Raw genomic sequence first — 25,638 nt, 5'->3', positions numbered from 1 at the left:
TAGTACTAAAGTGTGATGAAAAAAATTAAGATTATTTTATTAATAGGGTTTTCCTTTTTCCTTGGAAATTGACCTAAACTCCACCAGCTTGTGATCCTGCTGCTCAATGTGATCTGTAGTTTCACTCATCCCATCTCTGCAGGTATTGAATTCAGATGGTTACCTGCTCTGCTCATTTGTTCTTTCTTCTAATAATTGACTCCAAGGTACTCTAAACATGGATTTGCAACTAAAACTATCTCTTGTCAGAAGTATAATGCTGACATTTAAAGCAAGGTGACATGCTGCCAATGACACTCCATCAGAAATACTAGTTTACAGCAGAAGCATTTTACCTTTTTGCCTCAAATTTTTTTTTTATTTTATTTTAAGAATCTATGCATCTTCTCTCATCTTTTAGGTTAATATTTAAATTTACATGATAATTTTAAATAAAAGGATTTCAGTTTATGGTATATCTGACATTTAAAAATAAACCTTTAATGTCACTGTGTTAAATGTACCCAGTGGACTCAAAATGCCATAGTGATATGAAACCCCATCATCTTCCATTTGCACAAACATGAACAAGCTTTTTGTTAACAGTTGGGATATTTTATATCCTTTCTTTTCTCTTTAAAGAAATATTTCTGTTCTATTTATCTCACAGCATTTTAGCTTGCTTTAATATATATATTTATCCTGGAATATCTCTTATTAATTGCTTCATCTCTCAACATCATAAATATGCATGTAAATTAAAAATTCTATTTCCTATAGCTGTAAGGCTCTAAGTGTTAAAAATTTTTAATTTAGATTAAGTTGTCATTACTGTTGTTGTTGATACAGATCTGATCATTCCACACACACACATATATGTACACACATAATACATTTTTATAATACAACTTTATTAAGTGTAAAAATGCACTTTGGGGGATGATTCTCTTGTATCTGTGGGTGAATGTTACCTACTGCTAGAACAAAACAGTGGGCACAACCAACAACATTCCTAATTTTTTCTTTACCAGCTGCTCATGTGTATGAGAATAGGGGAACTTGTGTTCTAGCAATTACTCCATTCTTTGAACTCCTTTCAGAATGCCAAAATTCACACAGTGATTTATCATCAGAAGCAGTTTTTTAATGTGGTGGCAGCTGACAATTCAATTCCTTTGTAGGAAGCAAATTACTGGAACCCATCTGACATAAAGTGATTTGTAACTCTGTCATGAGAGTCTTTCATTTGCCCAGTTTCTGGAAAGTACCCCATAAGGTTTTATCTTTATTAAAGGAGTTTTTACTGAGGTCTGTTACTTCTGCACCTGGAGACACCTTGATTAATCCAACAAATTTAGAATGGATTGTAAAATGGAAACATCGAAAAAGCAAAAGAGTTCCCCAAAAAAAAATCCACTTTTGCTTTATTGACTACGCCAGAACTTTTGACTGTGTGGATCATGACAAACTGTGGAAAATTCTTCAAGAGATGGGAATACCAGACCACCTTACCTGCCTACTGAGAAATCTGTATGTGGGTCAAGAAGCCACAGTTAGAACCAGACATGGAACAACAGACTGGTTCCAAATCGGGAAAGGAGTACACCCAGGCTGTATATTGTTACCATGTTTATTTAACTTATATTCAGAAGACATCATGCGAAATGCCTGGCTGGATGAAGCACAAGCTGGAATCAAGATTGCTGGGAGAAGTATCAATAACCTCAGATATGCAGATGACACCACTCTTACAGCAGAAAGCAAAGAAAAAGAGCCTCTTGATGAAAGTGAAAGAGGAGAGTGAAAAAGTTGGCTTAAAACTCAACATTCAGAAAACTAAGATCATGGCTTTGGGTCCCATCACTTCATGGCAAATAGATGGGGAAACAATGGAAACAGTGATAGACTTAATTTTGGGGGGCTTTAAAATCAGTACACATGGTGACTGCAGCCATGAAATTAAAACATGCTTGCTCCTTGCCAGAAAAGTTATGACCAACCTAGACAGCATATTAAAAAGCAGAGACATTACTTTACCAACAAAGGTCTCATCAAAGCTATGGTTTTCCCAGTAGTCATGTAGGCATGTAAGAGTTGGACCATAAAGAAAACTGAACGCTGAAGAACTGATGCTTTTGAACTGTGGTGTTGGAGAAGACTCTTGAGAGTCCCTTGGATAACAAGGAATTCAAACCAGTCAATCCTAAAGGAAATCAACCCTGAATATTCATTGGAAGAACTGATGCTGAAGCTGAAACTCCATAATTTGGCCATCCGATGTGAAGAACTGACTCATTTGAAAAGACCCTGATGCTGGGAAAGATTGAAGGTGGGAGGAGAAGGGGACGACAGAAGATGAGATAGTTGGATGGCATCACTGACTCGATGGACATGAGTTTGAGTAAGCTCTGGGAGTAGGTGAAGGACAGGGAAGCCTAGTATGCTGCAGTCAATGGGGTCTCAAAGAGTCGGACATGACTGAGTGAATGAACTAAACTGATAAGACATTTTTATAATACAATTTTATTAAGTGTAAAAATGCACTTTGGGGGATGTTTCTCTTGTATCTGTGGGTGAATGTTACCTACTGCTAGAACAAAACAGTAGGCACAACCAACAATATTCCTAAATATTTCTTTACCAGCTGCTCATGTGTATGAGAATAGGGGAACTTGTATTCCAGCAATTACTTCATTCTTTTGAACTCCCTTCAGAATGCCAAAATTCACACAGTGATTTATCATCAGAAGCAGTTTTTTAATGTGGTGGCAGCTGACAATTCAATTCCTTTGTAGGAAGCAAATTACTGGAACCCATCTGACATAAAGTGATTTGTAACTCTGTCATGAGAGTCTTTCATTTGCCCAGTTTCTGGAAAGTACTCCATAAGGTTTTATCTTTATTAAAGGAGTTTTTACTAAGGTCTGTTACTTCTGCACCTGGAGACACCTTGATTAATCCAACAAATTTAGAATGGATTGTAAAATGGAAACACCTCTGCCAAATTAATACTTTAAAAATATGAAATATTTTAAATAAGTCCTGTTAATATATTTATTTTTTTGTATATTATACAAGTATTATGATTTAAATATTTTCATCAAAATTTGAAGATTTAACTCATTCAATTTATGAAAGACATCTACCAGCTTAGCTGAAAAAGGCAGTCTCCGCTATCAAACCAATTGCAAACTAATGTGCTTTCTGTCACAAAGTCCTGTTTTGTGTTTTTAAATTGAATAAACCAATGATACACATTCCCAGGAGAACTGTCTCCCTTCTGAATTTAAAACATCCCAATACCGGCCCAAATACCCTATTTCTAATGTCATTTTTATCCTTTTGAGAAAGAGACTGGGAGAAAGAAATGAGGTTTACTTTTGTTTTATGGGGTCTTGATTAAGGAAGGTTTTTTTTTTTTTTTACCCCAATACTTCAAATTATCCTTTTGCTTGTCTCAGGTTTTTATACCAGAGTCAAAGGTAAGGGATTACTAATCGGTTGAGTAAGGATGATGATATATATACATAAAGAAGAAAAACTTGCTGTCAGCAGGGAAGAGGGATAAGAGAACCATCATGGTGCCATGGCCACAGGCACATTCTCAGACAGGTCAGTTTTAGGAGAGTGTGCAGATGGAAGTTAATGCTGTGGGAAATGATTTTCTAAAAATGTCAGGCGCATGTGCCCCTGGGGAAGTGTTTGTCCTCCCTAAGATGTCTGGGACCCATTCTAGTTTCCTGAGAATGGGCTGCCTATGGTGTTGTGATTGGTAAAGGGAGCTGAATAATTCCACTTTAGTACATCATCAAAAGAGGGTTGTAGGACCAGAATATCTCTAACTTATAAATCAGTCACTTTTTGTCCCCACAAAATAACTTGACTTCTTATAAAATAATTTAGAAAACAATGTCTAGATCACAAAGTCTGTCATTATAACTTGAAGAATGAGATACTAACTTTCTCAAGGTCCTCTCAGAACATTCATAATCCTGCATCATAAATACTATGAATGAAAAGGCAGCACAAGGACAAAGTAAAATATAAATTTAGGACAAGAATATGAGTCAGAATTATCATAGGCACCTCAAATGATGTTCAATGCTTAAAAAAACCCTGGGATATCAATTTTCTGCAACAAAAGACTGTGGGTCTTATTCATATTTCTAATGATAGGGATGTTTAATAATTTTAAAAATCCTGGTCATCTTGGATGTTCGATAAAGGCGGTTGTGATCACAAAAGAAAGTTTCCAAGCAGTTACATGGTATATTATTTAGGAAGATAAAGACAATTTTACTGACTTACAAAAAATATCCCTGGCCACCAGCTATTACTTCAAGTAGAGAAAAACATCACATTAGCTTGTACTTATTTTTTAGTCCATCATTTCATTGAGTTCCTCAGTGGGAATATAGTACAAAGTGAAAAGAAATACTTTATAAAAGCAAGTCCACGATTCTTGAAGACAGATTTGTCACAGGTATATATGAGCTCAAGAGCCATAAGACAGTGTAAAATTACATTTACTGCTTAGAAATAGATAGTTTATGCCTGTCAAAATAGGTTTTGCCAAGGGTTGGAGATCAAGATGGCAGAGTAGGGGGATGCTGAGCTCACCAACCACAAACCCATCAAAAATGCACCTATATGTGGAATTCTCACTGAAAAGAAATTGGTGACTGGCAGAGAGACTCTTCTGCAATAAAGGCTGACAAAAAAGATCCAGACAGTGTACAGTAGGGAGGAGAAGTGATAATGTTGGGTTCCACACCCCTAGGAGGGGACTCAGAAGAGGAGGGGGTTACATGGGCTCAGAGAGCATCCCTGGGGAGTGGGGTTTGAGCCATATAATAAGTACTGCAGCATGGGGTGTGAAACTGAGAAGAATCCCCTTAGCTTGTCTGAAAACCAGTAGGATTTATAGGAGGGCTATAAGAAACTGAGACGATACTTCTGAAGATCACACATGTACTTGCTTACTCCCAGGAAACTACGAGCCAGTTTTTCACAACTGTCCCACACATGCCAGGTCACTCTAGTTCCTGAGCAGCTCCCCACTCAGAAGAAGGCTGCCATTGCCAAGGAGTGTGAACACTTGAGGAGGAAAGAGCAGGCTTAGGCTTAGCACTGTACCTGAACTGGGTCAGGGTGGACGCTGCTGGCACTCATGAAGGTGAACAAAAGTGTTAGTGACTCAGTTGTGTCCAGCTCTTTGAGACTCCATGTGCTGTAGCCTGCCAGGCTCCTCTGTCCATGAGATTTTCCAGGCAAGAATACTGGAGTGGATTGCCACTTCCTTCTTTAGGGGATTTTCCCAACCCAGGGATTGAACCCGGGTTTCCTACATTGTAGGCAGAGTCTTTACCATCTGAGTCACCAGGGAAGCCTTGGCAGCAGCAAATCCAGAGTGGTCTGGAACCCTATTTGACATGTCAGAACCATCCCAGTGTACATTCCAGCCCACATTGAACCCCCATTCTGGCCCCTCTTGCTCCAGCACTGCTCCCCTCTGGGGTGAGAGTGTCATTGCCAAGAGTGGGAAGAGCATATACTTAGAGGGACTAGAACCAGCTCAGACCAGATCTCAGGGTTTCTGCTCCAGAACCTTGGGAACCAACCTTTTCCTGATAGGGTAGTGATGGCCCTGAAGATAGGAGAAGCCCCAATTCACACCTAGCTCTGGCTCTAACCTCTCTATCTCCAACCCCTCTTCTCACCAAGGTGATAGCTGCTAGTACACCCGGGGCAAGATGGGACCTTTGCTCATATCAGATCCAGTCAGCTTGCCCACCAAAGGCATTGGGCACATGCAGACTGAATAGGAACTCTCCCACAGAAGGACACTCTTTCAAGCCTGGGACAGGAAACTGTTCCACCTAATTTCATAGAGACAGAGAAATTAAAAATGAGAAATATGTTTCAAATGAAAGAACAAGTAAAAAAAAAATCCTGCAAAAACACCTAATGAAACAGAGATAAATAATTTACCATATAAAGAGTTCAAAGCATTAGCAGTAAGAATAGTAATTGAACTTAGGGAAAGAATAAATAAACACAATGAGAATTTAATAAGGAGCTAGAGAATATAAAAAGTATCAGCCAGAGCTGAAGAATACAATACCTGAAATAAAAAACACACTAGAAGGAGTTAACAGCAGAATAGGTGATACAGAAGAACACGTGTGATTGAAAAGATAGGATAATGGAAATCACCCAATCAGAATAACAAAAAGAAAAACAAAAAATGAGGACAGTTTAAGGGACATTTGGAACATCCAGTATTCTAACATTTGCATTATAGGGGCCCCAGATGGAAAAGAGAGAGAGAAAAGAGTAAAAACATGCATTTGATGAAACTATGGCTGAAAAATTCACAAAGCTGAAGGAAGAAGCAGATTTCCAGGTACAGGAAGAACAAAGAATCCCAAATAAGATAAATCCAAGGAGACCCACATGAAGACATGTCATAATTAAAATGGCAAAATTAAAGATAAGGAAAGAATTCTATGGACAGCAAGAGAAAAACAAAGAGTCACATACAAGGTAACCCCCAAAGGGTATCAGATGATTTTTCTGCAGGAGATTTGCAGGCCAGAAGAGAGTAGCATGATGTATTTCAAGTGTTGAAAGGGTAAAAAGCCTATGACCTAGAATATCTTAACCCTCAATATTATAATTCAGAATTCAAGGACAGAAAAAGAGATTCTCAGACAGGCAAAAACTAAAATAATTTATCACCACTAAACAAATCTTAAAAGAAGTAGTAAAGGATCTTCTTTAAATGAAAAAGAATAGGATACAACAAGAAGTAAGAATTTATAGGAAAGGAAAAAAATTCCATTAGTAATGGCAAACATTTAGTAAGTGGTGTGGATCAGCCACTTAAATAAGATAGTCTGGTGATTAAAAGTCTAAAATTGTAAAAATCAGTTATAATTGCAATAAACAGTTAAGGACTAAATATGGAGATGGAAAATAATGACATCAAAAACAACAAGAAAACAAGTAACAAAATGGCAAGAAGTTCATATCTATCTATAATCACTTTAAATGTCAATTTGCTAAATGCTCTAATCAAAAGACATTGGGTGACTGATTGGATTACAAAACAAGACCCATGGGATCTCCAACAAGCTAGAGGGGTGGCATGCAGAGGAAGGTGGGAGGGGACATAGGTATACCTATGGCTGATTCATGTTAATATTTGGCAGAAACCAACACACTACTATAAAGCAAATATCCTTCAATTAAAAATAAATTAAAAAACAAAAAAATAAGACCCACCTATAGATATATATGATGTTTATAAGGGATTCACTTTGGAGATAAAGACACACACAGATAGAAAGTGAGGGGATGGAAAAAGATATTTCATGAAAATGGAGATGACAAAAAATGTGGAGGTAGCAATAATCATATCAGACAAAGTAGATTTTAAAACAAATCTATAACAAAAGACAAAGAAAGGCATTACATAATTATAAAGGGATCAACTTGAGAAGAGGCTATAAGGTTGGTTAACATAAATGTATATATCTAACATAGAAGCACCTATATATATTGTAAATATTTAACAGACTAAAGGGAGAAACTGACAATAATACAATTAATTGTAGGGGACTTTAACACCCCACTTACATTATTGGACAAATCATCCAGGCCAAAAATGGTCAATCAATAAGGAAACAGTGATCTTTGAAAAGTCACATATTAGACCAATTGGACTTAATAGATACCTATAACATTCCATTGAAAACAGAAGAATACACATTCTTTTCAAGCACACATGGAACACTCTCCAGGATAGATCACATCACCATAAAACAAGTCACAAGAAATTTCAGAGGATAGAAATTATATCAAGCATTTGTTCTGACCATAATGATATCAAACTAAAAATTAATTACAGGAAGAAAAATGGACAAAACATGAATACATGGACACTAAAGAAGACACTACTGAAAAACCCAATGGGTAAAAGAAGAAATAAAAGAGGAAATCTGAAAATATCTTGAGACAAATGAAAATAAAAACACAACTTTCCCAAGTCCATGAGACACAGTAAAGGCAGTTATAAAACAGTAGTTTATACTGATACAGGCCTTCCTCAAGAAATAAGAAAAATCTCAAACAAACAACCTAACCTAGCATATAAAGGAAGTAGAAAATGAAGAACAAACAAAGCCCAAAATCAGAAGGAAGGAAATAATAAAGATCAGAGCAAAAATAAAATAGAAACAAGTGAACAAACAAAAACAATGGAAAAGATCAAATGAAGCCAAGAGCTGGTTTTTTTTGAAAGGCTAAATGAATCTGATAAACTATTGGCCATCAAAAAACTATAGGTTCAGGGATAGAACTAAGATGGCAGAGGAGTAGGACGGGGAGACCACTTTCTCTCCCACAAATTCATCAAAGGAATAACTGAACGCAGAGCAAACTTCACAAAACAACTTCTGATCGCTAGCTGAGGTCATCAGGTGCCCAGAAAAGCAGCCCATTGTCTTCCAAAGAAGGTAGGACAAAATATAAAAGATAAAAAGTGAGACAAAAGAGCTAAGGACGGAGATCCGTCCCAGGAGGGGAGTCTCGGGCGGCACTGCTTGGGGTAGGGTCCGGGCCTGAGTGCCCTGAGGACAATCGGAGGGAGCTTCTGTGAGTTGCCAACTTGAACTGTGGGAGACCAAAAGAGAGAGAGAAAATTAACCGGCCGGAACACACTGCAAGCCATTCGCAGAACAAAGGGACCGAGAAAGTCCAAAGAAGAGCTCACAGGCTGCGGACCGGCCGGCCCCGCCGGCGGCAGGAGGCAGGGGGGAGGGGAAGGTCGCCGCGAGACACAGGGCGCAGGCACCCGACCGGCGCGGGCGGGGACTGGGGCTGGGGACGCGGAGGGCGGAAGGCGCACGCACCGGACTGGCGCCGGCGGAAACTGAGACTGGGTCCGCGGAGGGGAGTGGGCGCGCCACACCTGGGGAGAGTGCGCCCACCAAGCCCCTCGCTGCCTGGACCGCTCTGACGGGGAAGGCACAGAGAGCAGGCGCAGCTTTTCGTTCCGGGCTTTTGTGGAACACCTGAGGGCTGGAACCGTCCGCAGCGCGGGGTGCGCTCCATATGGAGCGGCTGGGAGCCTGAGCAGCGCAGAGGGAGAAAGCAGCACCAGCCCCTCCCCGCAGGGCCAGCCCGTCCCCACAGCGCCAGCTCCTCTTCCTGCAGCGCCAGCCCCTCCCGGCAGCACCAGCCCCTCCCCACAGCGCCAGCCCCTCCCCGCAAAGCGACGGAACTAGCTACCTGAATAAGAGTCCACCTACACCCACCTGTGTCAGGGCGGAAATGAGGCTCTGAAGAGACCGGCAAACAGAAGCCAAATAAACAAAGGGAACCGCTTCAGAAGGGACTGGTGCAACAGATTAAAATCCCTGTAGAAAACACCGACTACACCGGAAGGGGCCTGTAGATATCGAGAAGTGTAAGCTGGAACGAGGAGCTATCTGAAACTGAGCCGAACCCACACTGACCGCAACAGCTCCAGAGAAATTCCTAGATATATTTTTACTTTTTTTTTTTTAAGTAAGAAAAAAAAAATTTTTTTTTCTTTTTTTCTTTTTTATTTTTTCTCTTTTATTTTCCTTTAAAATTCCCTATTACTCCCCCATTACTCCTTAGCTTTCATTTTCATAGATTTTTACGATTTTTTTAATTAGGGAAAAAAAATTTTTTTTTCTTTCTTTTTTTTTCCTTTTTCTTTTCTTCCTTTTTTTTCTCTTTCCTTTTTCTCTTCTATTTTCTATTTTTCTTTTTCTCTTATTTCTTAAAGTCCTCTAGTACTCCTCTACTACTCCTTAATTTTCATTTTCAATACACTATAACCTTACAAAAAAAAAAAAAGAAGAGAAGCCCGGTCCCTCTCCGCGCACTCTGCTGCGGCTGCAAACTGAAACCGCGGGGGCCGAGCGCCACCGGGAATGCAAACGTCCCCCAAGCCCGGCTGAAGTCTCCGGGGCTCCGAAGCCGGACGCAGAGTGGCTGCTTCCTCTGCCTCCGCCAGCAAGTCTTCCAGTATGAATCCCACAGAAGCCAAGCCTGTAAAAACAGAGCCTGAGAAGAAGCCGCAATCATCTAAGCCATCTGAGGTTCACGAGAAAAAAGCCCAAGAAGCAAAGCCAAAGGAACACACAGAGCCAAAAAGCCCACCCAAGCACTCCTCAGATACCGGGAGCAAGCATGCTCCTAAGGAAAAAGCCGTTTCCAAACCAAGCGAGCAGCCACCATCAGAGAAATCAACAAAACCAAAGACCAAGTCCCAGGACAAGATTTCCGGTGGTGGCAAGAGCACCGTTCCTGCTGGTGTGGCCGCAGCGTCTGCCGAACCAGCTGACAAGAATAAAGAAAATAAATCATTAATATCAGCCGTACCAGCTGAATCCAAACCGAGTAAACCATCTGGAAAGTCAGACATGGATACTGCTCTGGATGACTTAATAGACACTTTAGGAGAACCTGAAGAGACGAAAGAAGATAAGCCAGCATATACTGGACCGGAAGTTTCGGATCTGATGAGTTCTACCTACATAGAAGAACTGGGTAAAAGAGAAGTCACACATTCTCCAAAATATAGGGAACTTTTGAATAAAAAAGACGGGATCGCAGCCCCTCCTCCAGACTCCTCGAAACCCCTGGGGCCCAATGATGCCATCGATGCCTTGTCATCAGACTTCACCTGCAGTTCCCCTGCAGCTGATGGAAAGAAAACTAAGAAAGAGAAATCTACAGAAGAGGCTTTAAAAGCTCAGTCAGCGGGGGTAATCAGAAGTGCTGCTCCACCCCAAGAGAAAAAAAGGAAAGTGGAAGAGGACGCCATGACTGAGCAGACCCTGGAGGCCCTGTCAGCCTCCCTGGGCACCCGGAAGCCGGAGCCGGAGCTCGACCCCAGCTCTATTAAGGAGGTCGATGAGGCAAAAGCCAAAGAAGAGAAAGTAAAGAAATGTGGTGAAGATGAGGAAACAGTCCCGTCGGACTATAGATTAAAACCAGCCACGGATAAAGATGGAAAAACCACTCTTGCCAGAAGCTGAAGAAAAACCCAAGCCCGTGAGTGAATCAGAACTCATTGATGAACTTTCAGAAGATTTTGACCGGTCTAAGTGTAAAGAAAAACAATCTAAGCCAACTGAAAAAACAGAGGCGTCTCCGGCCACCGCCCCCGTGCCTGTGGCAGAGGACGTGCCTCGGACTTCCATGTGTTCCATGCAGTCGGCTCCGCCCGCGGCAGCTCCAGCGAAGGGCATGGTGCCAGATGATGCTGTCGAAGCCTTGGCTGGAAGCCTGGGCAAAAAGGAAGCAGATCCAGAAGACGGAAAGCCTGTGGAGGATAAAGTCAAGGAGAAAGCCAAAGAAGAGGATCGTGAAAAACTTGGTGAAAAAGAAGAAACAATTCCTCCTGATTACAGATTAGAAGAAGCCAAGGATAAAGACGGAAAACCACTGCTGCCAAAAGAGGTCAAGGAACCGCTCCCACCCGTGAGTGACGACTTCCTCCTGGATGCTCTGTCCGAGGACTTCACTGTCCCCTCAGACACGTCATCACCTCAGTTTGAAGATGCTAAACTTTCAGCTGTCGTCTCTGAGGTGGTTTCCCAAACCCCAGCTCCAACTACCCAGGCGGCCGGTCCACCCCCCGACACCACGCAGCGTGACAACAAAGAACTTGACGATGCCCTGGATCAACTTTCTGACAGTCTCGGGCAAAGACAGCCTGATCCAGATGAGAATAAACCCGTAGAAGATAAAGTCAAGGAAAAAGCCAAAGCTGAACACAGAGACAAGCTGGGAGAAAGAGATGACACCATCCCACCTGCATACCAGCATCTTTTGGATGATGACAAGGAGGGCACACCGGGGAAGCCAAAGGCATCAAAGAAACCCAAAGCATCAGAGGACAAAGACAAGAAGCCTGCTGCCAGTGCCAAAGCCCCCAGGAACGGCGGGAAAGCCAAGGATTCCACACAAGCAAAGGAGGAAACTTCCAAGCCAAAAGCTGATGGAAAAAGTACAAGTTAAAGTTCACACTATTTGGTATCTGCATATAAAATCTTCAGCGGGTAGATGGTGACTTCTGAAGAACAAAAGGCTTTGACAACAGAAACAATTTCTGGGTGGCTTCTAGACAGTGGTATTTGTTGATTCTTTTGACATCCTAAACATTGTCTGTTATTCTTTTCCTGAAAAGAAACTGAATTTGTCTGGTTAAAAAAAAAAAAAAAAGAAGAGAAGCCCTATTTTTAAACCGAAGATTATTCTCTCCCAATCTTGACTCTCTGTTTTCTATCTCAGAACACCTCTATTTCCTCCTTTCCCCTTCTCTTCCCAATCCAATTCTGTGAATCTTTGTAGGTGTCTGGGCTATGGAGAACACTCTGGGAACAGACAGCTGCGTAGATCTGTCTCTCTCCTCTTGAGTCCCCCTTTTTCTCCTCCTGCTCATCTCTATCTCCCTCCTCCCTCTCCTCTTCTTCATGTAACTCTGTGAACCTCTCTGGGTGTCCCTAACAGGGGAGAATCTTTTCGGCATTAACCTAGAAGTTTTCTTATCAGTGCTGTATAGTTGGAGAAGTCCTGAGACTACAGGAAGAATAAAACTGAAATCCAGAGGCAGGAGACTTAAGCCCAAAACCTGAGAACACCAGAAAACTCCTGACTACATGGAATTTTAAGTAGTAAGTGACCATCCAAAAGCCTCCATACCTACACTGAAACCAACCACCACCCAAGAACCAATAAGTTTTAGAGCAAGACATACCACACAAATTCTCCAGCAACGCAGGAACATAGCCCTGAACGTCAACATACAGGCTGCCCAAGGTCACAGCTAACACATAGACCCATCTCAAAACTCATTACTGGGCACTCCATTGGTCTCCAAAGAGAAGAAATCAAGTTCCATGCACCAGAACACTGACGCAAGCTTCCCTAACCAGGAAACCTTGACAAGCCAATCTTCTAACCCCACCCACTGGGTAAATCCTCCACAATAAAAAGGAACCACAGACCTCCAGAATACAGAAAGCCCACTCCAGACACAGCAATCTAAACAAGATGAAAAGGCAAAGAAATACCCAACAGGTAAAGGAACATGAAAAATGCCCACCAAGTCAAACAAAAGAGGAGGAGAGAGGGAATCTACCTGAAAAAGAATTTAGAATAATGATAATAAAAATGATCCAAAATCTTGAAAACAAAATGGAGTTACAGATAAATAGCCTGGAGACAAAGATTGAAAAGATGCTAGAAATGTTTAATAAAGACCTAGAAGAAATAAAAAAGAGTCAATTAAAAATGAATAATGCAATAAATGAGATCAAAAACACTTTGGAGGGAACCAAGAGTAGAATAACAGAGGCAGAAGATAGGATAGGTGAGGTAGAAGATAAAATGGTGGAAATAAATGAAGCAGAGAGGAAAAAAGAAAAAAGGATCAAAAGAAATGAGGACAACTTCAGGGACCTCTGGGACAATGTGAAACGCCCCAACATTTGAATCATAGGAGTCCCAGAAGAAGAAGACAAAAAGAAAGACCATGAGAAAATACTCGAGGAGATAATAGCTGAAAACTTCCCTAAAATGGGGAAGGAAATAGCCACCCAAGTCCAAGAAACCCAGAGAGTCCCAAACAGGATAAACCCAAGGCGAAACACCCCAAGACACATATTAATCAAATTAACAAAGATCAAACACAAAGAACAAATCTTAAAAGTAGCAAGGGAGAAACAACAAGTAACACACAAAGGGATTCCCATAAGGATAACAGCTGATCTATCAATAGAAACCCTCCAGGCCAGAAGGGAATGGCAGGACGTACTGAAAGTAATGAAAGAGAATAACCTACAACCTAGATTACTGTATCCAGCAAGGATCTCATTCAGATATGAAGGAGAATTCAAAAGCTTTACAGATAAGCAAAAGCTGAGAGAATTCAGCACCACCAAACCAGCTCTTCAACAAATGCTAAAGGATCTTCTCTAGACAGGAAATGCAGAAAGGCTGTATAAATGTGAACCCAAAACAACAAAGTAAATGGCAACGGGACCACACCTATCAATAATTACCTTAAATGTAAATGGGTTGAATGCCCCAACCAAAAGACAAAGATTGGCTGAATGGATACAAAAACAAGACCCCTATATATGCTGTCTACAAGAGACCCACCTCAAAACAAGAGACACATACAGACTAAAAGTGAAGGTTGGAAAAAATATTTCATGCAAATGGAGACCAAAAGAAAGCAGGAGTCGCAATACTCATATCAGATAAAATAGACTTTCAAATAAAAGCTGTGAAAAGAGACAAAGAAGGACACTACATAATGATCAAAGGATCAATCCAAGAAGAAGATGTAACAATTATAAATATATATGCACCCAACATAGGAGCACCGCAATATGTACGGCAAACACTAACGAGTATGAAAGAGAAATTAATAGTAACACATAATAGTGGGAGACTTTAATACCCCACTCACAACTATGGATAGATCAACTAAACAGAAAATTAACAAGGAAACACAAACCTTAAATGACACAATGGACCAGCTAGACCTAATTGATATCTAAAGGACATTTCACCCCAAAACAGTCAACTTCACCTTTTTCTCAAGTGCACATGGAACCTTCTCCAGAATAGATCACATCCTGGGCCATAAATCTGGTCTTGGAAAATTCAAAAAAATTGAAATCATTCCAGTCATCTTTTCTGACCACAGTGCAGTAAGATTAGATCTCAATTACAGGAAAAAAAAATGTTAAAAATTCAAACATATGGAGGCTAAATAACACGCTTCTGAATAACCAACAAATCATAGAAGAAATCAAAAAAGAAATCAAAATATGAATAGAAATGAATGAAAATGAAAACACAACAACCCAAAACCTATGGGACACTGTAAAAGCAGTGCTAAGGGGAAGGTTCATAGCATTACAGGCTTACATCAAGAAACAAGAAAAAAAACCAAATAAATAACCTAACTCTACACCTAAAGCAACTAGAGAAGGAAGATATGAAGAACCCCAGGGTTAGCAGAAGGAAAGAAATCTAAAAATCCGGGCAGAAATAAATGCAAAAGAAACTAAAGAGACCATGGCAAAAGTCAACAAAGCTAAAAGCTGGTTTTTTGAAAAAATAAACAAAATTGACAAACCATTAGCAAGACTCATTAAGAAACAAAGAGAGAAGAACCAAATTAACAAAATTAGAAATGAAAATGGAGAGATCACAACAGACAACACTGAATACAAGGATCATAAGAGACTATACCAGCAGCCTTATGCCAATAAAATGGACAACTGGATGAAAGGGACAAATTCTTTAGAAAGCTATAACTTTCCAACTAACCAGTTAAACATAGAAGATTTCTTACACAGACCCATCCACAGCAAGGAAATCGAAAACTGAAATCAAAATCTTCCAGCAAACAAAAGCCCAGGACCAGATGGCTTCAACAGCTGAATTCTACCAAAAATTATACGAGAAACGAGCTTTAAACACCTTCTTACTCAAACTCTTCCAGAAAATTGCAGAAGAAGGTAAACTTCCAAACTCATTCTATGAGGCACCATCACCCTAATTCCAAAACCTGACAAAGATGCCACAAAAAAAGAAAACTACAGGCCAATATCACTGATGAACATAGATGCAAAAATCCTTAACAAAATTCTAGCAAACAGAATCCAACAACATATTAAAAATCATACACCACGACCAAGTGGGCTTTATCCCAGGAATGCAAGGATTCGTTTATATCTGCAAATCCATCAGTGTACATACACCACTGTAACAAATTGAAAGATAAACCATATGATATCTCAAACTAGATTGAGGAGAAGCTTTGACAAAATTTCCACATTCATTTATGTTAAACTCTCCAAAAGAGGAATAAAGGAACATACCTCAATATAAAGCTATAATTATGACAAACACCACATTTCAAGCCATTCACCCTCAATGAGGTAAAAAATTTAGAAAGCATTTACCCTGAAATCAGGACAACGACAAGGGTGACCCACTCTCACCACTACATTCACAATAGTTTTGGAAGTTTTGGCCACAAGCAATCAGAGCAGAAAAAGGACCAGTAAAGGAATCCAGATAGGAAAGAGAAGCTGAAAACTCTCACTGTATTGGCAGATGAATGATTCCCTCTACTAAGGAACCCTTAACAGACTCCTTCCAGAAAATTACTAGAGCTAATCAGGAATATAGTAAAGTTGCAGGGATATAATACACACAGAAATCCCTTGCATTCCTATACACTAACAATGAGAAAACGGAAAGAGAAATTAAGGGAACAATACCATTCACCACTGCAACAAAAAGAATAAAATACTTAGGAGTATATCTACCTAAAGAAATAAAAGACCTGTATATAGAAAACTATAAAACACTGATGAAAGAAATCAAAGAGGACACAAACAGATGGAGAAACATACCGTGTTCATGGATTGGAAGAATCAATATTGTCAAAATGGCTATTCTACCAAAGCAATCTATACATTCAATGCAATCCCTATCAAGCTACCAACGGTATTTTTTCACGAACTTACGACCAAAGAATTTCACAATTTGTATGGAAATACAAAAAAAACCTCGAATAGCCAAAGTAATCTTGAGAAAGAAGAATGGAACTGGAGGAATCAACCTGCCTGACTTCAGACTCTACTACAAAGCCACAGTCATCAAGACAGTATGGTACTGGCACAAAGACAGAAATATAGATCAATGGAACAAAATAGAAAGCCCAGAGATAAATCCACGAACCTATGGACACCTTATCTTTGACAAAGGAGGCAAGGATATACAATGGAAAAAGACAACCTCTTTAACAAGTGGTGCTGGGAAAACTGGTCAACCACTTGTAAAAGAATGAAACTAGAACACTTTCTAACATCATACACAAAAATAAACTCAAAATGGATTAAAGATCTAAATGTAAGACCAGAAACTATAAAACTCCTAGAGGAGAACATAGGCAAAACACTCTCCGACATAAATCACAGCAAGATCCTCTATGACCCACCTCCCAGAATATTGGAAATAAAAGCAAAACTAAATAAATGGGACCTAATGAAACTTAAAAGCTTTTGCACTACAAAGGAAACTATAAGTAAGGTGAAAAGACAGCCGTCAGATTGGGAGAAAATAATAGCAAATGAAATGCACAGACAAAGGTTAATCTCAAAAATATACAAAGAAACTCCTGCGCCCAATTCCAGAAAAATAAATGAACCCAATCAATAATGGGCAAGAACTAAACAGGACATTTCGTTCAAAGAAAGACAATCACAATGAGCTAACACAATCCGATGAAAGCATGCTCAACGCTCACTCACTTATTAGAGAAATGCAATCAAAAACCACCAATGAGGGTACCATTTACACACCCGTCAGGAATGGCTGCTATCCAAAAGTCTACAAACAACAACATGCTGGAGAGATTGTGGAGAGAAAAAGGGAACCCATCTTACATGTTGGTGGGAATGCAAACCTAGTACAGCCACTATGGAAAACAAGTGTGGAGATTTCTTACAAAACTGGAAATAGAACACTGCCATAATGACCAGCAATCCACTTCGAGGCAATACCACACTGAGGAACCAGATTCTGAAAGAGACACGTGCACCCCAATGTTCATCGCAGCACTGTATATAATAGCCAGGACATGGAAGCAACCTAGATGCCCATCAGCAGATGAATGGATAAGGAAGCTGTGGTACATATACACCATGGAATATTACTCAGCCGTTAAAAAGAATTCATTGAATCAGTTCTAATGAGATGGATGAAACTGGAGCCCATTATACAGAGTGAAGTAAGCCAGAAAGATAAAGACCATTACAGTATACTAACACATATATATGGAATTAGAAAGATGTAATGTAACCCTATACGGCAAACGAAAAAGAGGACACAGAAATACAGAACAGACTTTTGAACTCTGTGGGAGAAGGTGAGGGGGGGATGTTTTCAAAAGAACAGCATGTATACTATCTATGGAAACAGATCACCAGCCCAGGAGGGATGCATGAGACAAGTGCTCCGGCCTGGTGCACTGGGAAGACCCAGAGGAATCGGGTGGAGAGGGAGGTGGGAGGGGGGATCGGGATGGGGAATACATGTAAATCAATGGCTGATTCATATCAATGTATGACAAAACCCACTGAAATGTTGTGAAGCAATTAGCCTCCAACTAATAAAAAAAAATAAATAAATAACAAAAAAAGAAACAAACAAAAAAAAACTATAGGTTCATCAAGAAAAAAAAAAAAAGAGGACCCAAATAAACAAAATAAGAGATAAAAGAGGAAAATTACAACTAATATCATAGTCATAGAAAAACTTTTAAAAGAATACTATGAACAGTTATATATCAACAAATAGGACAACCTAGAGGAAATGGATAAATTTCTGGAAACACACAATCTTCCAAGACTAAATCAGGGATAAATGGGTAATCTGAACAGAGCCATCACTAGTAATGAGATTGAATCAGTAATCAAAAAACTCCCAGGAAACAAAACTCAAGGACTGGACATCTTTGCCGGAGAATTCTACCAAACATAAAAAAGAGTAATACTTATCCTTCTCAAATATTCCAAAAAATCAAAGAGGAGGAAATGCTCCTAACTTTATTCCATGAGGCCACCATTACCCTGATACCAAAACCAAAGATACTAGAAAAAAAATTAAAATTACAGATCACTATCTCTGATGTATATAGACGCAAAAGTCATCAACAAAATATTAGTAAACAGAATTCAATAACATAGAAAATTGATCATACACCATGATCAAGAAGAATTAACTTCAGGGATGCAAGGATGGTTTAATATTCACAAATCAAGCAATATGATAGTCTACATTAACAAAAGGAAGGATTAAAACCACACGGTCATTTCAATAGACTCAGAAAAAATATTTGACAAATTTCAAATTTATGATAAAAAAGTTCTCATCAAAGTTGTTATAGAGAGAATATATCTCAATACAATAAAGGCCATTGAAACAGACCCACAGTTAACATCATACTGAAGTCCTAACCTTAGTAATCAGACAAGAAAAAGTAATAAAAAGCATCCAAATTGGAAGAGAAGAAATAAAACTGTGGCTATTTGCTGATGACATGATACTACATACAGAAAGCCCTAAAGTTTCCACCAAAAGATATTAGAACTAATAAAAAGCTCAGTAAATTTTCAGGATACAAGATTAATATAGAGAAATCTGTAGCTTTTCTGTACATTAATAATGAACTATCAGAAAGAGAAGTCAAGAAAAAATATAGTTTTAAATTTCATCAAAAAGAATAAAATGTTTAGGAGTAAATGAAGGTGAAAGACCTATATTCTGAAAGTGATAAGATACTGATGAAGGAGACTAAAAATGATAGAAAGAAAACTACCATATGACCCAGCAGTTCCACTCCTGGGTATATATATCCAAAGGGCAGTAGACTTGACCAATAGGAAAGTACAACTAAATCTTCCACATTCCCTGTCAGGAGGGTCTGTATGTGGTGGGTTGCCATAAAGAATCTGAGAGACCCTGGAGAGAAGGACATGACAAATTCCCATCCTCAGTGAAAAACATTCAGGCTCATTTCCCTTAGGGTGGCCAAACTGACACTGTTTTATACTTCTTCAGGCTAAGTCTTCCTCACCAATTAGGCCATTCACTTAAAATCAGGTGTTGATAAGGAGAAGCATGTACTTTCAAAGGCTTGAGTTTTCTGTAAAAGGCTCAGCATAGAGATGAAAGATAGACAAAAGAGCAAATTTGGAGGGGCAGGGGTCTTTATCATATTTTCCGCTAATACTCAGCACAATGCTTGGCTTACAGTACGCACTCAATAATATCAGAAAGCATACATGGATGGTGGAGAAGGGAATGGCTAACCCACTCCAGCACTCTTGCCTGGAGAATCCCATGGACAGAAGAGCCTGGCGGGCTACAGTCTATGAGGTCACAAAGACTGAGTAACTAAGTTTCATACATGAATGTAAAAATGAATGAGTGCGTGAGTGCTAAGTTGGTTCAGTCGTGTCTGACTCTGCAACCCTACGGACTGTAGCCCACCAGGTTTCTCTGTCCATGAAATTCTCCAGGCAAGAAGACTGGAGTGAGTTGCCCGTACCCTCACCCAGGGAATCTTCCTGATCCAGGGATCAAATTCGTGTCTCTCATGCCTCCTGCACTGGCAGGCGGGTTCTTTTCCACTAGCGCCACCTGGGAAGCCCGGAAGAATGCGTGAATGAATGCGTGAAATACTGAAAGAGTATATTTGTTTGAGTAGCTCTCAATGGAGAAGTTCCTTCTTTAGCGCTATTAAGATCATGATTTATTCAGATGTGGCAAATAGGCTGCTCGAGGGGCAGGTCTAGTCTGTGAACTTATTTTGATTAGCTGTAATAGGTGGCAAGAATACACAGAAGAACTATACAAAAAAGATCTTCACGACCCAGATAATCACAATGGCATGATCACTAACCTAGAGCCAGACATCCTGGAATACGAACTTAAGTGGGGTTTAGGAAGCATCACTACGAACAAAGCTGGTGGAGGTGATGGAATTCCAGTTGAGCTATTTCAAATCTTAAAAGATGATGCTGTGAAAGCGCTGCACTCAATACGCCAGCAAATTTGGAAAACTCAGCAGTGGCCACAGGACTGGAAAACATCAGTTTTCATTCCAACCCCAAAGAAAGGCAATGCCAAAGAGTTCTCAAACTACAGCACAGTTGCACTCATCTCACACACTAGCAAAGTAATGCTCAAAATTCTCCAAGCCAGGCTTCAAGAGTACATGAATCATGAACTTCCAGATGTTCAAGCTGGTTTTAGAAAAGGCAGAGGAACCAGAGATCAAATTGCCAACATCCATTGGATTATCAAAAAAGCAAGAGTTCCAGAAAAACATCTATTTTTGCTTTATTGACTACACCAAAACCTTTGACTGCATGGATCACAACAAACTTTGGAAAATTCTTAAAGACATGGGAATATCAGACCACCTGACCTGCCTCTTGAGAAACCTGTATGCAGGTTAGGAAGCAACAGTTAGAACTGGACATGGAACAACAGACTGGTTCCAAATTAGGAAAGGAGTACATCAAGGCTGTATAGTGTCACCTTGCTTATTTAACATATGCAGAGTACATCATGAGAAATGCTGGGCTGGATGAAGCACAAGCTGGAATCAAGATTGCTGGGAGAAATATCAATAACCTTAGATATGCAGATGACATCACTCTTACAGCAGAAAGCCAAGAACTAAAGAGCATCTTGATGAAAGTGAAAGAGGAGAGTGAAAAGTTGGCTTAAAGCTCAACATTCAGAAAACTAAGATAATGGCATCCGGTCCCATCACTTCATGGCAAATAGATGGGGAAACAGTGAAAACAGTGGCTGACTTTATTTTTGGGGGGCTCCAAAATCACTGCCGATGGTGACTGCAGCCATGAAATTAAAAGACGCTTACTTCTTGGAAGGAAAGTTATGACAAACCTAGACAGCTTTTTAAAAAGCAGAGACATTACTTTCCCAACAAAGGGCCATCTAGTCCAAGCTATAGCTTTTCCAGCAGTCTTGTATGGTTGTGAGAGTAGGACTATAAAGAAAGCTGAGCACCAAAGAATTGATGCTTTTGAAATGTGGTGTTGGAGAAGACTCTTGAGAGTCCCTTGGACAGCGAGGAGATCAAACCAGTCCATCCTAAAGGAAATGAGTCCTGACTATTCATTGGGAGGACTGATGCTGACGCTGAAACTCCAATACTTTGGCCACCTGATGCGAAGAACTGACTCATTTGCAAAGACCCTGATGCTAGGAAAGATTGAAGGTGGGAGGAGAAGGGAATGCCAGAGGATGAGATGGTTGGATGGCATCACCGACTCAATGAACATGAGTTTTGAGTAAACTCTGGAAGTTGGTGATGGACAGGGAGGCCTGGTGTGCTGCAGTCCATGGGGTTGCAAAGAGTTGGACATGACTGAGTGGCTGAACTGAACTGAACTGAACTGAACTGAAAATGTTTAATAAGCCAACATCTAGAAGTCATGTTTTAAATTAAAAAAATTATTTCTGGTCTCTCTTGAAATAGTAGAACTGGTAACCCTGAGCCAGCCTGCACAGATTATTTAGGCACTCATTCAGATAAGGCAGGTGTCCATAGTTTGCCCCAGTCCCAATTAGAAGCTGTCATTTATTATTATACATGCATTATTGTTCTCGAGGGAATCCCTGGTGCCTCAGACAGTAAAGAAAGACAGCACTGCCCGCAGTGCTGGAGACCCAGGTTTGATTCCTGAGTCAGGAGGATCCCCTGGAGAAGGGAATGGCTGCCCACTCCAGTATTCATGCCTGGAAAATCCTATGGACAGAGGAGCCTGGCAAGAGCCCAGTCCATAGGGTAGCAAAAAGTTGGACACAACTGAGTGACTAACACTTTCACTTCTTTATGTAAACTGCCCTGAATTGAAAGAATACATCCAACACTTAGCTTGACTATATACCAGATTGACCCTTTGGGTATTTATACTCAATGTTTTGGTATCCAGGAAGCAATTTCATTTCAGTCAAAGAAAGAATTGATGCTTAAACTGGGGGATAGGTGTTTGCAGTACCAAAAATGTCCATATAAAAGCCTGATGACAGTACACCTGAAATACTACCTAAAGAGGAAAGTATCTCAGGTCCCACATCACCTTGAACAGACCCCCATTAATGTAACCAGCTTTTAAAACTCCTTAACTATCTCTTTTAATAGATCATGGGCAGATTTTTCATAGTTTATCTTGTCATCGTTGTATCCTCCACACTTAACACAGAGTAGGCTCTAAATGAAAGTTAATTGAATGGATGAATAACTATTGTATTGAGCTGGAAGCTGGAAAAGACTGTTTCTCAGTTTTTTGAGTTTCCAACTCTATTTGGGTTAGTGTTCTTTTCTCACTAAAAAATAGGCCAGGTAGTAGGAAAATAATTTTTTTTCCTTGAAATAATTTTGATAACAACCTCTTACAAACTGAGAGTCTTCCAGACAGTGGCAAATATGAATGTAAATATCCTCTGCTCCATGTAAGATTCTGCTTACCTCCTTGGAAAACAGCCCAAGAAAGAGGGGCACAGTGAGCTCACAGATGCCAGAGGGTGAGGGTGCTGGTTTCTGAGAAAGGTTTTGGGGACATGGGCTGAAAAATCATGGGAATTGTGTATGAAGAGAAAGGGAAAAACAGACATGTGTTATCTTCGTCACATTCTCAGAAGCCTGGTGCTTGAGATACAGTACATCTTTCTCTTTCATTCTTCTTTGAAAAATAGCTCAGGTTTAAAAAAACAAAAAGACTGTACCCTGGAAGAGAGACTTGTGACAAGGAATACAAAAGCAACTGCTCTCCCTGGGATGACTGAAGATCAAGCTGCTTCTTATAGATCCCTTTGGGAGCTTCCCTGGTGGCTCAGATGGTAAAGAATCTGCCTTCAATGCAGAAGACCAAGGTTTGATCCCTGGGTCAGAAAGATCCTCTGGAGAAAGGAATGGCTACTCACTGCAGTATTCTTGCCTTGAGAATTCCACAGAGTGGGGAGCCTGAAGGGGTTAGTCCATGGGGTCATAAAGAGTTGGACACGACTGAGTGACTAACATGTGCAATGAAAGCTAACAATATTCTCCCCAGAGAAATGCACAAGTACTCACATGAACAACATTTTGCCTGTATTTTCAAGGAATTAAAAGATTACCTCCCTTTGGGCACAAGTTAAGAAACTCTGTTTGAAACACTTTGAATGTCTCTTCATTTGAATGTTCTACATCATCCTGATGTTCCTACAGTCCCTAAATTTTGATTCTAGGTCTTGGAAGGCCCTGCCTTGGTCTGCCTTCTTCATCCCTTTCCTTCCCACCTCCCCTCTTCACCAAGTCTCCCAGAAAACTTTCTCCTTGTGTGAAGAGAGTTTTCAACATAACATCAGTTCAGCATTCCCTGGGGAGATAACCAGAATAAATGACATGCTTCAGCAACTCATTTCTATTTATTTAAAATCACTTGGAGAACATTTCCAAGGGGCCTGTACACTGTAAACCCTGCAGATAGTTACCCTCCTTAAACAGGAACTGTGCATGTAAATACATGGTTCCCTGGGCTAGTGGTAAATCCACATTAACACACAGGAAGAATATGATGTGTTCATATTTCCCTGGGGGATTTCTAAGGCTCCCAACCAGCAGGAAAGTCTCATTCCCATTGATGGGAAAGGGATATAAATAGACTGAGTTGCATTTCCATTCCTTCATGTGGATGACTAGATAACACGCCCAGGCTGAGGGAGAGAAAACAGCTCAGGTCAGGAATCAGGAATGTTCAAACAGGATGCCAGGCAGATGTGTCCTGGGAAACTTGATACAAGAGACCAGGAAAGAGGCACTAGAGTGGACGTTCTCCAGTGAGCGTCAAACTGTCAATGTTATCCCAATGCTATTTTTTCCAATGTTAACTTATATATTCGTTCATTTTAAGAAACTCACACTGTATGCTCTTGTGTTCAGTGTTTTTCTACAATATTTATTCTCTCCATGGTCTGGAGTAGTAGGCCAACATGCTCTTATAAGCATTTATCCTTTGCCTTCCACCACTAGCATGTAAGCTTCCTTTGGGCAGAATCTTCTTTTGTGATAAGGTAGTTAATAATTCAAGCTCTTAGAGTGCCTTGGTTCATCATTATAAATATGATTATTCTATGTTAAATAGTATGAGTTGAAAATTATGGACATAACAGTTGAAAAAAGAATCCTCTTTAGTAACATGACACCAAAAAACCCCACTCCCTCCCCCCCCCAAAAAAAACACTCAAAATTTTTAAAGTATGAGTTACCATTTAAAGAATGCCAACTTGGAAAGTTCTTTGAGGTCTAGTCTCTTAAGCCTTGAACTGAAGTCCTCTTGCAGGCAGGCAATCTCAACCTAGTGTTTTGAAAAGCAACAAAAATTCTCATAAAGGTTTTTCACTATTTCAAATGAAGGAGCTGCTTTTCAAAATCAAATCTCTCCTAGCCATTAACTGCTGAAACAAAAAGACATAAATTCCATGATCAAGTTGTCAGAAAATAAATCAGCATTTTCCAGTTATAGGTGCCCTCACATATTTCACGTGCACACCCAGGACCTTAAACCATTCATTCTGTTCTGTTTACAAACAAAAAGAAAATGTGACATGTGAATTCACCTTTAATAAAAAAGGGAGTGTAAACCACTTCCCCTGGCTGTTCCATCCTATGAGGCCAACAGGATTTCAATTTTAACTGTACTCAGAGAGGTCCCCTGGTATGGTGAAGAGCCTGGAGTGAGAAGCCAGACTGCAGGTGAGGGCAACCCTGGCTCTGATGCTTCATAGTAGTACAGCTGGACAAGTTACTGACCCTCTTTGAACTTCAGTTTCCTTTATCTGTAAAACTGTATCACTAATAATACCTAATTCTTGGGGTTCCATGATAATTCTTGAGGAATAAAATGGTTGAATATTTAAAACAGTAAACACTGCTACACAAATAAGTGTTAGCTATTACCATAACCTGAAGTGATCTATGTGATGCAAAAGGCAAAGGAGAAAAGG

At 40.0% G+C, this 25,638-nt stretch overlaps 1 protein-coding gene across 1 annotated transcript; it reads left to right on the top strand.

Moving 5' to 3' along the window:
* Window positions 1-9,947: 9,947 nt before the first annotated feature.
* On the top strand, window positions 9,948-12,246 carry LOC122423821 (calpastatin-like). The gene is given in 2 exon segments (XM_043441247.1): window positions 9,948-11,033; window positions 11,035-12,246. Coding segments are annotated over 2 exon segments (2,094 nt in total). The 3' UTR covers window positions 12,043-12,246.
* Window positions 12,247-25,638: the final 13,392 nt, after the last annotated feature.

The sequence above is a fragment of the Cervus canadensis genome, chromosome 21 (assembly GCF_019320065.1).
Source record: "Cervus canadensis isolate Bull #8, Minnesota chromosome 21, ASM1932006v1, whole genome shotgun sequence".
Taxonomy (NCBI): domain Eukaryota; kingdom Metazoa; phylum Chordata; class Mammalia; order Artiodactyla; family Cervidae; genus Cervus; species Cervus canadensis.
Note: the sequence above shows the minus strand (reverse complement) of the source record. Positions and strands in the feature narration are given on the sequence as shown.